Source organism: Syngnathus floridae, chromosome 21 (genome assembly GCF_059516105.1).
Source record: "Syngnathus floridae isolate MCC-2025c chromosome 21, RoL_Sflo_1.0, whole genome shotgun sequence".
NCBI lineage: Eukaryota > Metazoa > Chordata > Actinopteri > Syngnathiformes > Syngnathidae > Syngnathus > Syngnathus floridae.
Genome location: NC_142433.1, coordinates 4,081,367 through 4,094,753, shown reverse-complemented (window position 1 = coordinate 4,094,753; position 13,387 = coordinate 4,081,367). Strand labels below are relative to the sequence as shown.

Here is a 13,387-nt window from a genome sequence, read left to right as displayed (position 1 = left end):
ATACTAGTCCAGATGTTGTCGAGATTACAACACTTATTAGTGAAAGCTTCCGGGCAGTGTTTAAAAAAAAAAATCAGATTAACTTTCAAATATTAATCCAATGCAAGTTTTACAAGGCAAATATTTTTTTTTAATGAAATGTCACACATCAACACCCTTTCATTCACATCAGTTTATTCTAATATACCTCTATCATATACATACAGTACAATATGCTCAAGACATATGGCACATCCATAATTGTTGTACATTTTGCAGTCGCTGGTGTTGCTGTGTGGCTACAGTATAAAATGACTGTTTGTTCATCCCTCAGGTAGTACAGCTGTGTATATATATTTATATACACACACAGGTGGACTGAAGGTTGCTACAGCAAGGACACATGCACTGTCAAGATAAATATTCCACCAGGGATGAGTCACACGTCCAAAATGAACACAGCGATGCTTGATGTGGGTCAGGGAGGCACTGTTGTCATGGAGAAAATCCCCTCCTGTCCCCCGGTTAGTTTTTGGAATGACGCTACAACAGCGGCTACCATGATTCCGGTAAAACATCTGGATGCGCGCAGGTTGCACCCGCTTAATTCCCTTTTCGACGTTAAGATAAAGAGCTGCCATTTTGGTGTACGTACGTACGTGTATGTAATTTTTTTTTTTCAGTCATTTTTCAAGTTGTGGGTGTTTCGATAATCCAGCAGGAAAAGAGGAGTAATGGTGCTTTCTACGGCGATACACTGAGATGAAGTGCTTCGGAGTTGTATTCACATATGTACAGAAAAAGTCCGCTGCACACGGCACATTGGGTCGTGCAGGCTCTTGTCTTTTTTTTTTTTGTGATTATTTCTGAGCGGACACTCCAGATAGAAAAATAAAAGTGATGGAGTACAAAAAAAAAAAGGGCACCAACAGCTTACTTGACTCTTTCATTCGTCCCCAGTTTCATGAAAGCACGCTTTCAGTCGTTTTTTTTTTTCTTTTTAAATCGACACGAAAAAAAAACACCACAGTTAAAAAATAATAATTTAAAAATAAGTCAAATAAAAACCAGCACAGTGCAACAAAACGTAACGAGATGAAAACCGCTCGGGTGTTCCTTCGAACAGCAAGTGTAGTCAGTGTGGTTGTGTGTTTATAAATTTTACATGATTGTGTGCAAACCTTGTGTGTGTAACAACACTTAAAGCCTCTTTTTTTTTTTTTTAAACAGGCCACATCTCAAAACGAAGTCGGCATAAATGGCATTTGTGACGGAGATGGAATAAAAAGCTCGACGTGGCCTGAATGAAAAGACGATGAGTGCAGGAGTGTATCGAACCCTAAGCCGCCCCTTAGATGACCTGGCAGCAGCTGTGAGGGGTGGGGGTGCACAGCAGACCCTCCTTAGGGCTGCGGTGGATGTTGACCGACAGAGTCTTGTCGCTCAGAGGCATCTGCAGGGCACGGTTCTTCATGTTCCTGTGGGTCTCGCGGGCCAGGTCCAGCTCCCCCAGCATCAAGGTCCCCGAGCAAGACCCCTCCAGCAAGGGGTCTGCCAGCACGTCCCCCAAAGGGGGCGGCTGCTGGTACAGGTTCCCCCGGGGCGACGGCCCCCCCAGAAGCGAGACCTTGTCCAGGCTCCCGGTGGAGCCGCCCACGCACATACGCCACACGGGGCGCTCCTGAGGATCCCCACCGATACCCGCCGGGCCATTGCCCGGCGTCCCCCCGCCTGCGCCGCCCTTCAGGTTGTGAAACTGTGAGCTGAAGCACAAGCTCATCAACTTGAGGCTTTCCACCAGGCCGCTGGAAGCTTTGGCTGAGTTCTTGCCTTGGCCCAAAACCGATCCGGGGCTGGTACAGTGAGAGGGGCAGTCCTGGGCCGACTCCCTTTTCTCACCGTCCTCAGTGCCGATTGCCGCGTCCGGCGGCTGCCGACTCTCCGTATTCTCCTCGCTCGTCACCGAGGAGGGCGTCTGGGTGGTGACGGGCGAGGCTGTTCTAGAGTTCAGATTGAGGCTGAGGCTGGGCTTGGTCAGGCCAAGCCCTTTTAATTCCCCCTCCTCTTCCTCGTCCGCCTCATCCTCCCCTTTCTCATCCTCGTGGATCTGGTTGAGAACCGGCGCGCTCAAGCGGGACGTCAAGCGATTACGGGACGAGGCGAGGGACGACGAGGCTTTGGAGCGGAGCACCACTTGAGCGGGAGCAGCAGAAGGGGAACAACTGTCCTCCCCCTCTTCCTCTTCATCCTCCTCCACGCTAAAAAGGCTGAGACTGCGACTTTTACAAGACCCCCCTGAGCTTATGGAGCTCAGTCTGAGCGGGTTGGACTGGGGCTTAGAGAGAGGCCGGAGCCCCTTGTCCTGGTTCCCACCGACTGACTGCCGGTTGTCCTGCCTCTGACTGAGGTCCGGCAGTGCAGTTTTGGGCCGGGGGCCTTTATGGAGGCTTTCTGCGCTGCGGGCGGGAGACTGGGGCCCCCCGGGGTGTGACATCGCCGGACCCCCCAAACCATTGCTGACATCCTGATGGACATCCACTCGGGTGGGCCAAGACTGCCTGTGAATTTGCATGAAGTCAACATCTCAGAAGATTGTTTTCAATTTTTTGCGCCCTTTTTACAACCACATCGACATAATCACGTTTTATTTGTTAACTGCTAGCCGTAAAGAAGATTTAGAACGCTTGTGTTAGTTCGCTACAATAAAACTAAATTGCATTTTAGAATTACAGCTAAAAAAAAGCGCTACAAAGCTCACTTTCTTATTATGTGAAACGCCTCGTAAGTAAGAGTTCGTACTATTTATTATCTGGTGTTAACTGCTTGCTACAAAGGAGAGTTTTTGTGTATTTTATAGTCGTCGTTAGTTTCTATTTATAAAACCAAACTGTATTTGAGCATTAATCGCTGAACAAAATAGAGCGAAAATCTCATTTCTTGTTAATTGCTTGCGATAAAGTCGCCTTTTCATTGCGTGTCAGCATTTTATTCACGTCATTAAAAAAAATCACAACACAGCCTTTTGATTATTTTTGACATGTTATTTTCTTGTATGTAAAAGTCACAATTTCCTTATAACTAAAAATGATTGTGTGTTTTTAAATGTTCATTATAATCAGTGTTATTTGGATATGTGTGTGTGTTTTTTTTTCTTCTTCTTAAGGAGGCCATCTGTCGCTATGCTGTCGAGTTCATCTGTTGCAGATTAAATGTAGACAGCGCCACAAAAGGCGGCCTTGACTCAAGGAGGGTGTGTTTACGACTTGGATGTGTTTTTTTTTTTTTTTTTTCTCGAGGAGTGTAATTTACGTTTGACACGTTCTCAAGGTTATTTTTAGATGCATTTTTGTACCTGAACTGAGCCTTGCTGGGGCTGGGCGATCGTGTCTGGCTGTGCTGCTCCTTTTCTTGCCGTTCCCTCAGCATCCTTTCAGCCAGCAGGTAGTAAGTCGCCGTGATGTGGTTGTACTGATTTGACTCCAGAGCCCTGACAAGAGTGAGACACTGCATGAGAATTTCCAAAATGCTATTTAGGTTCCTCCCGAAATTTCAGAGGAGCAAACAGTAGCACGTACTCTGTTATGGCGTCTCGGTCGGCAATGCTCCCCAGAACCATACGCTGGATGATGGAGCCGTGTTCTTCTTCCAGCAAGCTTCGGTGGGACACCAGCGGAGTGGACAGCTTGGTGGCCGGCGACGGGTCCACGCCTTGGAGCCACGGGTGGTTCTCGATCTCCTCTAAAGTCGCTCGTTTCTTCGGGTCTCGCTGCAGCATGTGGCCGATGAGACTGACGAGAGAATTGATTTCATTAATTCGAGAACTTTTACACATTTTCTCCATTTTTGGATTGAAAAAAAATTGTTAAAAAAATATACTACAAATAATCAATATAACTAAAATAAAATTATTATATCTAGAGCAATTTAAACTGTCCTGCATACAATAAAAGAGCAGTGTTAGTGTGAGCAAGGGGGAGGAGAAGCCTCCACTCGCATCTTCACACATTGGCGGATATGAAATATGTAGCACCTGCCGAGCGGGCTCGTCCATCTGCGTGTGAGCGTTTGCGAGCTGGTGTTTGTGTGTGCGCATCGACTCACTCTCGGCAAGCTTCGGAGATGTGCGGGGGCACAGTGTATTTGCAATCCATGATCATGGTGAGCGTCTCGCTGTCATTGGCCTCCTGGAAGGGCGGCTGACCGCAGACCAGCATGAAAAGAATCACACCGAGACTCCAGATATCTGCAGGGGAGGTGACAGCGAGGCGTTAAAAGTGCAGACGTAAACACGATTTTTTCCATCAAGCTGTATCGATTTGGTTCTGTCTAAAATTGGCAAATTTTTCGCCATCCTTTAGGTGGAGTGTGAGAAAATGAAATATCTGGCAACAAAATCTAGTTCGACTGAATTTCGACGGACATTTTGACCTAAATAGAAAAACAAACATTGGTTCAAATGAAGCATGAAGCAGATTCATCCAGTGCGGAGGTCGTAAATATGCGCATCTGCCAGACTGGGGCCGAGACTCCCGTGACCCTCGGGGGCACTCGTGCCCCCCTTGACATGCGTGCGTGCAATATTGCGGAAAGTGGGTTAACGTGTGCATCTCAGCACAGCGTCATACAAGTGCTAATTTCATGCTACGTTTCTTTTCGCCATTTTTGAGGAGGGGGGGGGAGAAAAAAAAAGGAACAACTTTGCTTGCGGGGCTTGGTGGTCCACTTAGATGGAGTATTGAATTATTTTTCGATGAATTTGGATCGGGAGGTTGCTAAACTACCTTGCTTCACTTTTACTGAGGAAGGAATTAAAAAGATTTATATTGAGAAAAAAAACTAAACAATTGCAAAGTCATAATGAATCACTGGGGGATACATTTCTTCCAGTAAGTTTTTGTGCTCCGGGGCGTCTCAAGCTGCTCTCAGTCACCATCTTACCTCCTGCCGACGTCTCCTAGCAACCGTGGCCGTCTCCCTCATTACTTGCGTCAGCGGTGCGTTCAACTTCCTTCCTCAGTAACTTTATTTACAAAACCAGATGGCTGACAACACATCGTTGAGCGACACAATAGGCCGCCCTTCCCTTTTATACACTATATAAAAAGTATGATTGTATTTAAAGAAGCTAAATATTCATGTAGCAGTTTTGGTTGCTATTAAAAGGCGCTAACATACAGATATTTCATGAATTATGCATTTGCTCCAATAGACCGGTTATTAGGCGTGTTTTTTTTTGTGTGTTTGTGCAGCTTGTGCTTGGTGGGGTGGAAAGAAGAAGTCTATATTTAACCCGACATTTGGAGGATGTTAAAAAAAAAAGAGGGGGGGAGCTGACACGTCGCATAAGATCAGAAAGGCAAATAGGTGGGCAGAAATTTTAAAGTGATATTTACTTAACACTGTGTAGTGTCTTTAAATGATAAGCAGTTTTGCATCAGACACAATCAGCCTCTATTTTTTTTCTAAACAGGGCCAACTAAAAGCGAGGATGGTTTTGTTATCTCTGTTATAAAGTGGGCTCGGGGCCACGTGGCACATTGCAGCCGGGTTATCTTGAAGCCCTGAACAGACGAGTTGTGCTTCTAATTATTATGTCATTGTTCCCTGTGACTAAAAACCGCATCGTGCTTAATGACAAAATGCACAGACGCAGCACTAGCGCACAAAACAACACACAGCCGACACAATGGGTCATGTGACCTCACGTCCAGCTGATATTGTCCAACAACAGGATGTCATTATTTCACTCTGGAGATTTGGAGAACACTCATCTGCTTGGCACAAAATAAGAGAGGCGAGGAGGAGAAAATAGCGCCGCTAATCCACGCAGTGAGAAAAAAAAAAAAACCTTCTCCATTTTGTGCACTGGCGTTAAAAGCAAGGAGGCATTTTCTTCTTAAATCCTCCACTGAAATATTTTTTTATGCTCTTGTAATATTTTGACCTTTGTCTTGTGTGTCCAGCACAATTTGTACTCACAATTTCAACCTTGGTCCTTTGGTATACATTCAAATGTGTATGCGTCAATCCATTCAAATTTCTGACATAATTTAGCCTGGGACACTTTGAGGCAACGTGAACCTTGAGCTCCTTATCAGCCCGCTGATAAAACTGTCAGTGTGGTGGAGATTTGCAGACACACACCTCTGCTCTTATTTAATAGCCAAAGTGTGTGAGTGTTGATATCAGCATGAGCGTGCAAGTCATACATTCATTCTCGGACGACCGTAAAAGAACCAAACAAAGGTTCACTGTATTTGATTCCAACTCACCGACGGCGGGAGCGTCGTATTCGTCCCCGAGCAGGATTTCGGGGGCGGAGTAGGCCAGCGAGCCGCAGGAGGTGTTGAGCTTCTTCCCCGGCTGAAACCTGTTGCTGAAGCCGAAGTCGGTGAGCTTGACGACGCCCTGCTTTTCGAAGAACACCACGTTCTCGGGTTTCAGGTCACGGTGCACCACATGCAGCCGGTGGCAGTAGGAGATGGCGTGCACGATCTGGGCGAAGTAACACTTGGACACCTGCAGGGGGGAAGACACAAAGGATGATCATTATGACAAAAGGAAATGCGTCATGGGTCGGTTTCACAATTAAGTTTAATGACTTGGATCCCATTTGGCCTAAAGGTTTTGTGGTTGTGTAGTTGTTGCGCAATACGGGGTCGGGGGTAGACAAAACAGACTTTGTTGTCATAAAAATTGCTGATTGAAGTCATGATCCGACTCACTTCCTCGCTGAGGCCTCCCTCGTGTTTCATGATGCAGTCGAACATGTCGCCGCCGTCCCCCAGTTCCAGGATGAGGTAGAGCTTGGTGGCCGTGTCGATGACCTCGTACAGGCGCACCACGTTTGGGTGCTGCACCAGTTTCATGCAGCGCACCTCCTGGAAAAGGTGGCCACGCGCCATCTGGTCCAGCTTGGTCTTATCGATCACTTTCACCGCCACCTGAAAAGTCAAAGGAGTCAGTCAGAAGGAGCAAGCACGAGAAATTAAAATATTAGGCGTACAAGCAGACCTTTTCCCCAGTGAAGACGTGCCGAGCAAGTTTGACCACGGCGAAATGTCCGCGGCCCAACGTCTTGTCCAGGTCGTACAGCCCGGCGATCTTCCCGTCATGGTGACGTTTGAGGCCCGCCATGATGGGGCGTTGGCGGGAAGCGGGGGGAGGAGAAGTCTCGTGTCACCCTCTGGTCCCTCCGTCAGACGTCCATTTTGTCTTATGTGGGTCTTGACTGTCAGTTGAGGTGTGGCACCGGTAAGATAAGAAGAAGGAGGCCAGTAGCTGCTTGCTGCAGTGGCTTCAGGGGACGACGGCAAAAAGGTTCACTTTAGTCCCATCTTGTCGTGCTCTATGGGACAAAAAAAAAATCCTGAGGTCATAATGTGTGACACTTCCATGTTTAACTTTATTTTTAGAATAAGCCCCAGCACAATAAAACTTCAATAAAACATTCTTTTTTTTTTTTTTTTTTGGAACGTGCCAAGCGGCTGCTATGATGCTATTACAACAAGTTGCTTGTTCAATAATATTGGATATTGCACGAAGGAATTAAATTGATTTCCTGTGTCCTGGTGTGTAGACTTCATTACCACTATTAGACACTGTGGGAAAGATCGTGACATTTTCCAGTCATTGCTCAAGGCAGTCATAAGAGCCTTTTTTTTTTTTCATGTTTCTCGTGACGCTAGCACAGAAGGCTGATTTATTTCTCGTGATACAGGAAAGCGTCAGCTCAATATTGCCATAACTTCGAAGATTTCCAAATATATGTCACTGTTGATGACACAAAGGACCATAAAAGGTGTTCAACAGAACAATAAAATCCCAATAATGAGGTCAACCGACAGGGGACCGTTAACCGACGATCATTCCGATAACCGAAATCATGTCATGAGGCGCCGCACCCCCGATGTGTGAGACACGCCTGGCATACAGCATCAACGCCCAGAGGGAGGAGGAGGTGCCTGACATTCCACGAGCCTACCTGCATGAATGCTGAGCCGACACGGCGCACACGACAGGCACGCCGAGTACAGGCATGGAACATTCCTGCGAGGTGATCCACACCTAGGTGTGCCCACACTCACCTAAATTCAAAGGAACAATAGCACAAAGACAAACTGTCGCCAAGGTGTTCATAGGAACAGCCAAATAGTTCATGCGAACCAGGAAATACCGCCCACCTGCAGCACCCTGGGCAACAAAATATTAGAAACATTTTTCTGCGTGATGAAATTACGGCTGGGTAACATGGCCTTAAATGGAAATGCTAATTTAAAAATAAATTGCATGTACAGGTGTACCTAATGTTGTGTCCTGCTTGAAGAGAGGCACCACACATGGCATGTTACGTGTGTTGTCTTAATCTCTGCCTTGCTGCTCAGGTTACCTAATGAGGCGTAAATGTGTGAGCACGTAAATCCATCGAAGTCGCTTCTTGAATCAGGAGTATGTTATGTGAGCGAGCAAAGCGTCTTGATTTTTAGAAAGGGTGTGTACACAAACGCAACACATACAGGAGCTAATATATCATAAGCTGCGACGTGACAAAGACTGATTCAATGAAGTGCCTTACATAATATGACAATGAAGGTTAAAGGGGATAAAATAAGATTATTTAAGATAATTGTTTACATAATATTCCACTTTTAACCACTACAAACTAATAAATTGAATATTTAAGTAGCTCCACATTACAAATGGAAGGTTTCCCAAACTTACAAATAAGCACACTACTTTATAGGCATTTTTTTTCCCAATATTGATATTATGGCAAGACACAAATCCCCCGTGACAACACAGTTTATAGGAGTGGCAAGTTTGCAGAATCACATTAATATTTAATGCAAGACTACTCAACTCGATTCCCATTATTGCAGAAGATCACTTCTCTTAAGAGTACTGCAGCTACACAAACACGAATCAAGTCCTACAAACATTTTGAACATTTTAGTTCTATGGTTGTTGTACATAACAGTGACAATTAGATCTTAGGAAAAATAAAAGACTTGATGTTGACATAATCACCAAATACATAGAGTTCAAAACACAAAGACACTGTGTGTGGATTACAAAATGTTAACCTAATATTATTTCTTTGGAAAGGGCAATCTAAGAGTATTTTAATTATATCAAAATACAAAAAATATAGATTTAGAGCTGAGCATTGTAGTGAGCATGTTTGCCTCGCAACGGAATCTGTCAGTGTACAGTTTGAATGATTTCTTACTGCACATTCCAAAAAGATGCATGTTAGGTTAATTGATGATTTTGTCCTGAGGTTACAATAATTTCCACCTTTACAGGTCTGAAGTTGGAAAACCAAAGATCTGGTCTTTCTGTCTAGAGCTCTTAATTTTGTATTCCAGCTCTTCCACACTGCCAAGCCCCAGTTGCTATTTTATAGACTAGTCTGTAGAAAATTGATAGCAGGCTGGCTTTGCCCTTTTTAATCCACTAATCCATCATGCATTAGTAGTGACTAAAATTCGTGTTAATAAGAGTGATCCTTTTCCAATTCATACTTGACATGCAATGAATAAATTTGCATTGTATTTTAAAAATAGTTTACTCCAATAAATCCAATAATAGCAACAGTGTCAACAAAGCATTGTTTCATTCTCACCGCCATATGGGTCCCCTCAGCCTCCATCTAATGGACGGTAGTGCGGATTGACAACAACAACAAACCTCCCCCACTAAAAGAAAAAAAAAATCCCCCCGCATCTAGTTGACGCTGGGGGAAAAAATCCCGCAGTGGAATCCAGTCGAACCTTGCTAACTTGACACAGATGGCTAACCGGGCCCACGGAACCAGCTTTCGCTTTGAATGCACCACTTACCACGATGAGCAGAAGGAAGCAAGCCAGCCCAGTCACACTCCTCGTCCGCTTCGGGCTCCCTTTAACCAGACGGCAAGGCCGCACGGAGATCCGGCCGCTGGAACTGCGGCTTTCAGCGACGCTTCGACCCGCTAACTTTTCGGTGATGCTCAGAACCGATTTGGGTTGAATCATACGGCGTTTTAAACCCAAAGAGACTCGGAATAAAATTTGAACGCCTCTCTCTCTCTCACTCGAGCTCGCTCCAGTCTTCTCCTTCGATTGCGTCAAGCGACGGATGTGGTTAGCGCTAATACAGGAAGCGAGCTCGGTGTAGTTATCAAAATAAAAGCTTATCCTAGTTATACTTTTTTATTACAAATTGAATGGGAGGCACATTTCGAACATTTGAATACGAACTACAAACTAATGTAACCACACATCATATTTTAGCTCCTTTTTTCAAATTATAGTTTGGTAAATCAAACGTCAACCATTAGGCGTTTTATTTCTAAAAATAAATTTACCAGTTTCCGGTTGCTACACAACGTCAACTTGATTGCCAATGCGCAGCGACCAGCTCTGACGTCACAATTACGTTAATTCACTGAATATTTACTCTTTAACAGTGCAACATTCCTCCCAAAATATAGCGCTTTCTCCTTATTGCGTATAGTAACAGGATTTGGGGTTTTGTTAAACTGCATGATTTTAAAAGCTCAACGGTAGATTCCGCAATCAATGTGTAATAAAAAGCTTACTGCCTAAAGAGTGTATTTATGAATGTGCTATTTGTAGCGCGACGGTGTTAAGAGTTGGCAAGGCACACGGGTAATGTTCTAGCCGATTATGTAATGGCAAGATGCTCTTGTACGGGTTCAAGCAGGATCTGCTTGGCCGGTGAGCTATCACACAGTTGGACTACGGCCAGTCACTAGTTTGGACTGCGGGAAGCGCGACATTTAATTTAAAAAAGATTTACAATACTGTCCAAATGTGAAGACCCTACTTAAACTAGGTAAGTTATGGTTGCTTTCCAATTATTTTGTTATAGCCTTAGGTTCTTGGCTTTTGCAAAGGCTACACACACGAACACAAAGCAACAGTTTCAATGTACATACTGCCCTCCAGTGGCACAAAGAAGTACTTGCTACTTTGTTGTGTAACATCGCCCCCCTCCCATTCCTGCCAAATCCATCGGTAATTAACTCTGTGTTGATCATTTCCTGAAACACTTACATGCAGAGTACTAACGATAGAAAAAGGTCTGTTGCTAACGCTCCAAGACATTTGTCACATTTGCATATATATTCAAATCGGTTTTAATTTGCCACTCTGTGACAGCCGATCAGAATAGCGTACACTATATTTATACTGTCAAATCATTGGGATTGGCACAATTTATATAGGGTACAGTGTTCCCTCGGCATGATGCTGCAAATAACAAAAGACGCCGTCAAGCGAGTATGCAAATATGCAAATACATACCTTCAAATATGCCGAGGGTTACTGTTTTGATTATAAAGCCTACTGAGTGAGTACTCTCATTCTATATGCTTACTCCCCATCCCCATCAAAACAGTTCCAGTGAAACCATAACATCCAAAGGACCAGATAAAGGTATGGAACCAACCAGAATGTTTATTGTGAAAAAAAATTACTTCTTCTTTGCCGCCAGCGCCTTTGCTTTTTGGAGCTTCTTCACCTCGTTCTTGATGATCTTGTTCCTCTGCACCAAAAAGGTCAGGAATTAGAAATACATACAAAACAGTATTTTCCCACATCCATTCGGGAAGTTTCAAGTGTGATTTTGCAATATTTGAAAACAAAGTAGAACAAAAAGTTCTTTCAGGAACACTTACCATCCTCTTGGCTTTCATCACCTTGTAGCGGTCAAAGTCGGACATTTTGGCCCGCTGCAAAAAAGAAGTCAAGTTTATGCAGCCCATGTCTTAAACCTAAGAGCTGGGTGTTTAGAAGTATGACAAACAATATATACCTTCTCTCTTGCCTCGATCTTCTTGGCCCAGGTGCTGTTCGCCCACTTCTCGTTGACTTGGGCCTTCTCCCAAGCTCTCCGCACAAACTTTTGACGCGCACTGAGATCCAGCACACAAATACGCCAACGTGAAGTCATCGATGGACTTCCAGCCGTTCATTCACCGGACGAACAGTAAACTCACCTGTGAGGTACTTTGATGACGTAGTCCGTGAGCTGCATGCATTTGAAGGGCAAGGCCTGCCTCTTCACGCCTGTGCACGGACCATCGATAAGTGCCTGCAAATATCACAAACCAATCAGTTAAGCGTTGCTCAGTTAAAAATCACATTGTTTGTATAGCACATACCCTATTTTGGTCGATGACATCAACAATGGCCACCAGCTTGCCTTCGTAAGGCCCGAAAGCGATGTAGGCGACGCGTCCTATCTCGACGAAGCGTTTGAACACCTGAGAAAGTACAAATCAGATAATTAATGCACAAAATGGTGTGATGGGCATAACTACTGAATACTTTGGAAATATCTTTGACTTTCAGTTAGCTTACTGCTTTAAGAGGAGCCAGTTATACTGTATTATGATTCTGAAGCCACATAATGCAAGTCAACACTGTTTACAAAATAATTCAAATGGCCAATGTGAAAATTATAGTATTATATGCAAAACTTTAAAGGACAAAAATGTAAACAAATAAAACAGCAAGTGTGATCATTATTGGACAGTTTAAATTCAACTCTAAATGTCCGCAAAGGTTCCACTTGATTGTCTATTATTTCACCAACATGTCATACCAAATTTGAAGTGCAGTTAATCACATGCATGTTATGGTCAAATGTCATATGAGGATAATTAGAATTTCAATTATTACTTTTGAGTTGAAACCCGTTAGCTTCAGGGGTGCTATCGGCCTCGTCTACTATACGGACCACGTTGTACAGCGCTTGATAGCCGACGCCGTTTTACGGACAAATATTACCGCCGAATAAAGCACCACAGCACCATTAGAAAGCTCAAGGAAGCGTGTACGGGTGCTTTTGAGTTTACATATGGCCAATGTTGTAGTAACTGGATAGTGTATTTAAGAAAAAATGTCGTAGAGAAAATGCTAAGTGTGTTTCAGCGAACCTACCATGATGGCAGCCCGTGAGCAGAAAGAACGACACGGGCTGCGGCAGGAAGTGACGACACTTCCGCTTAGGTTAGACGCATGCGCAGTGTGTGAAGTTTAAATCTGGTTCGCCAAACAACTACATCTTTTTTTTTTTTCATATAAAATTTATAAAGTGATATGTACTCGAGAATCAGAGTGCTCTCAGTTCCTCGCCCCTTGAAGGCATGGCTGAGACATACTTGTAATTATTATAAGTGGCCCACCTAGGGGGGTTTAAATCCCTCACCCCCCCCCCCCCCCCAACGTTGACACTATTCATTATTTTTAGTGTCCTCCACTTGTTTTTCTAATTTTAATATCTGCTTCCAAACCCAATATCCAATGACCAAAAGAGACGCGGAAAATTTACTTGCGTGCGGGTTGGGTGATTATGTAGTACCTAGAACTGCCACAGCACGGCGGTGCAGCTCATGAAT

General features: G+C 44.3%; 2 protein-coding genes across 2 annotated transcripts; both read right to left on the bottom strand.

Moving 5' to 3' along the window:
- Window positions 1-157: 157 nt before the first annotated feature.
- On the bottom strand, window positions 158-10,091 carry snrka (SNF related kinase a). The gene is made up of 8 exons (XM_088365339.1): window positions 9,822-10,091; window positions 6,994-7,327; window positions 6,705-6,923; window positions 6,252-6,498; window positions 4,081-4,222; window positions 3,555-3,767; window positions 3,332-3,466; window positions 158-2,537 (listed from the first exon to the last, which is right to left on the bottom strand). The coding sequence occupies exons 2-8, from the start codon at window positions 7,114-7,116 to the stop codon at window positions 1,331-1,333; spliced, it is 2,286 nt and encodes a 761-aa protein (XP_088221465.1). The 5' UTR covers window positions 7,117-7,327; window positions 9,822-10,091; the 3' UTR covers window positions 158-1,330.
- A 1,332-nt stretch (window positions 10,092-11,423) lies between these two features.
- On the bottom strand, window positions 11,424-12,999 carry rpl14 (ribosomal protein L14). Its single transcript, XM_088366078.1, has 6 exons — window positions 12,930-12,999; window positions 12,149-12,250; window positions 11,984-12,078; window positions 11,800-11,899; window positions 11,663-11,716; window positions 11,424-11,529 (listed from the first exon to the last, which is right to left on the bottom strand). The coding sequence occupies exons 1-6, from the start codon at window positions 12,930-12,932 to the stop codon at window positions 11,458-11,460; spliced, it is 426 nt and encodes a 141-aa protein (XP_088222204.1). The 5' UTR covers window positions 12,933-12,999; the 3' UTR covers window positions 11,424-11,457.
- Window positions 13,000-13,387: the final 388 nt, after the last annotated feature.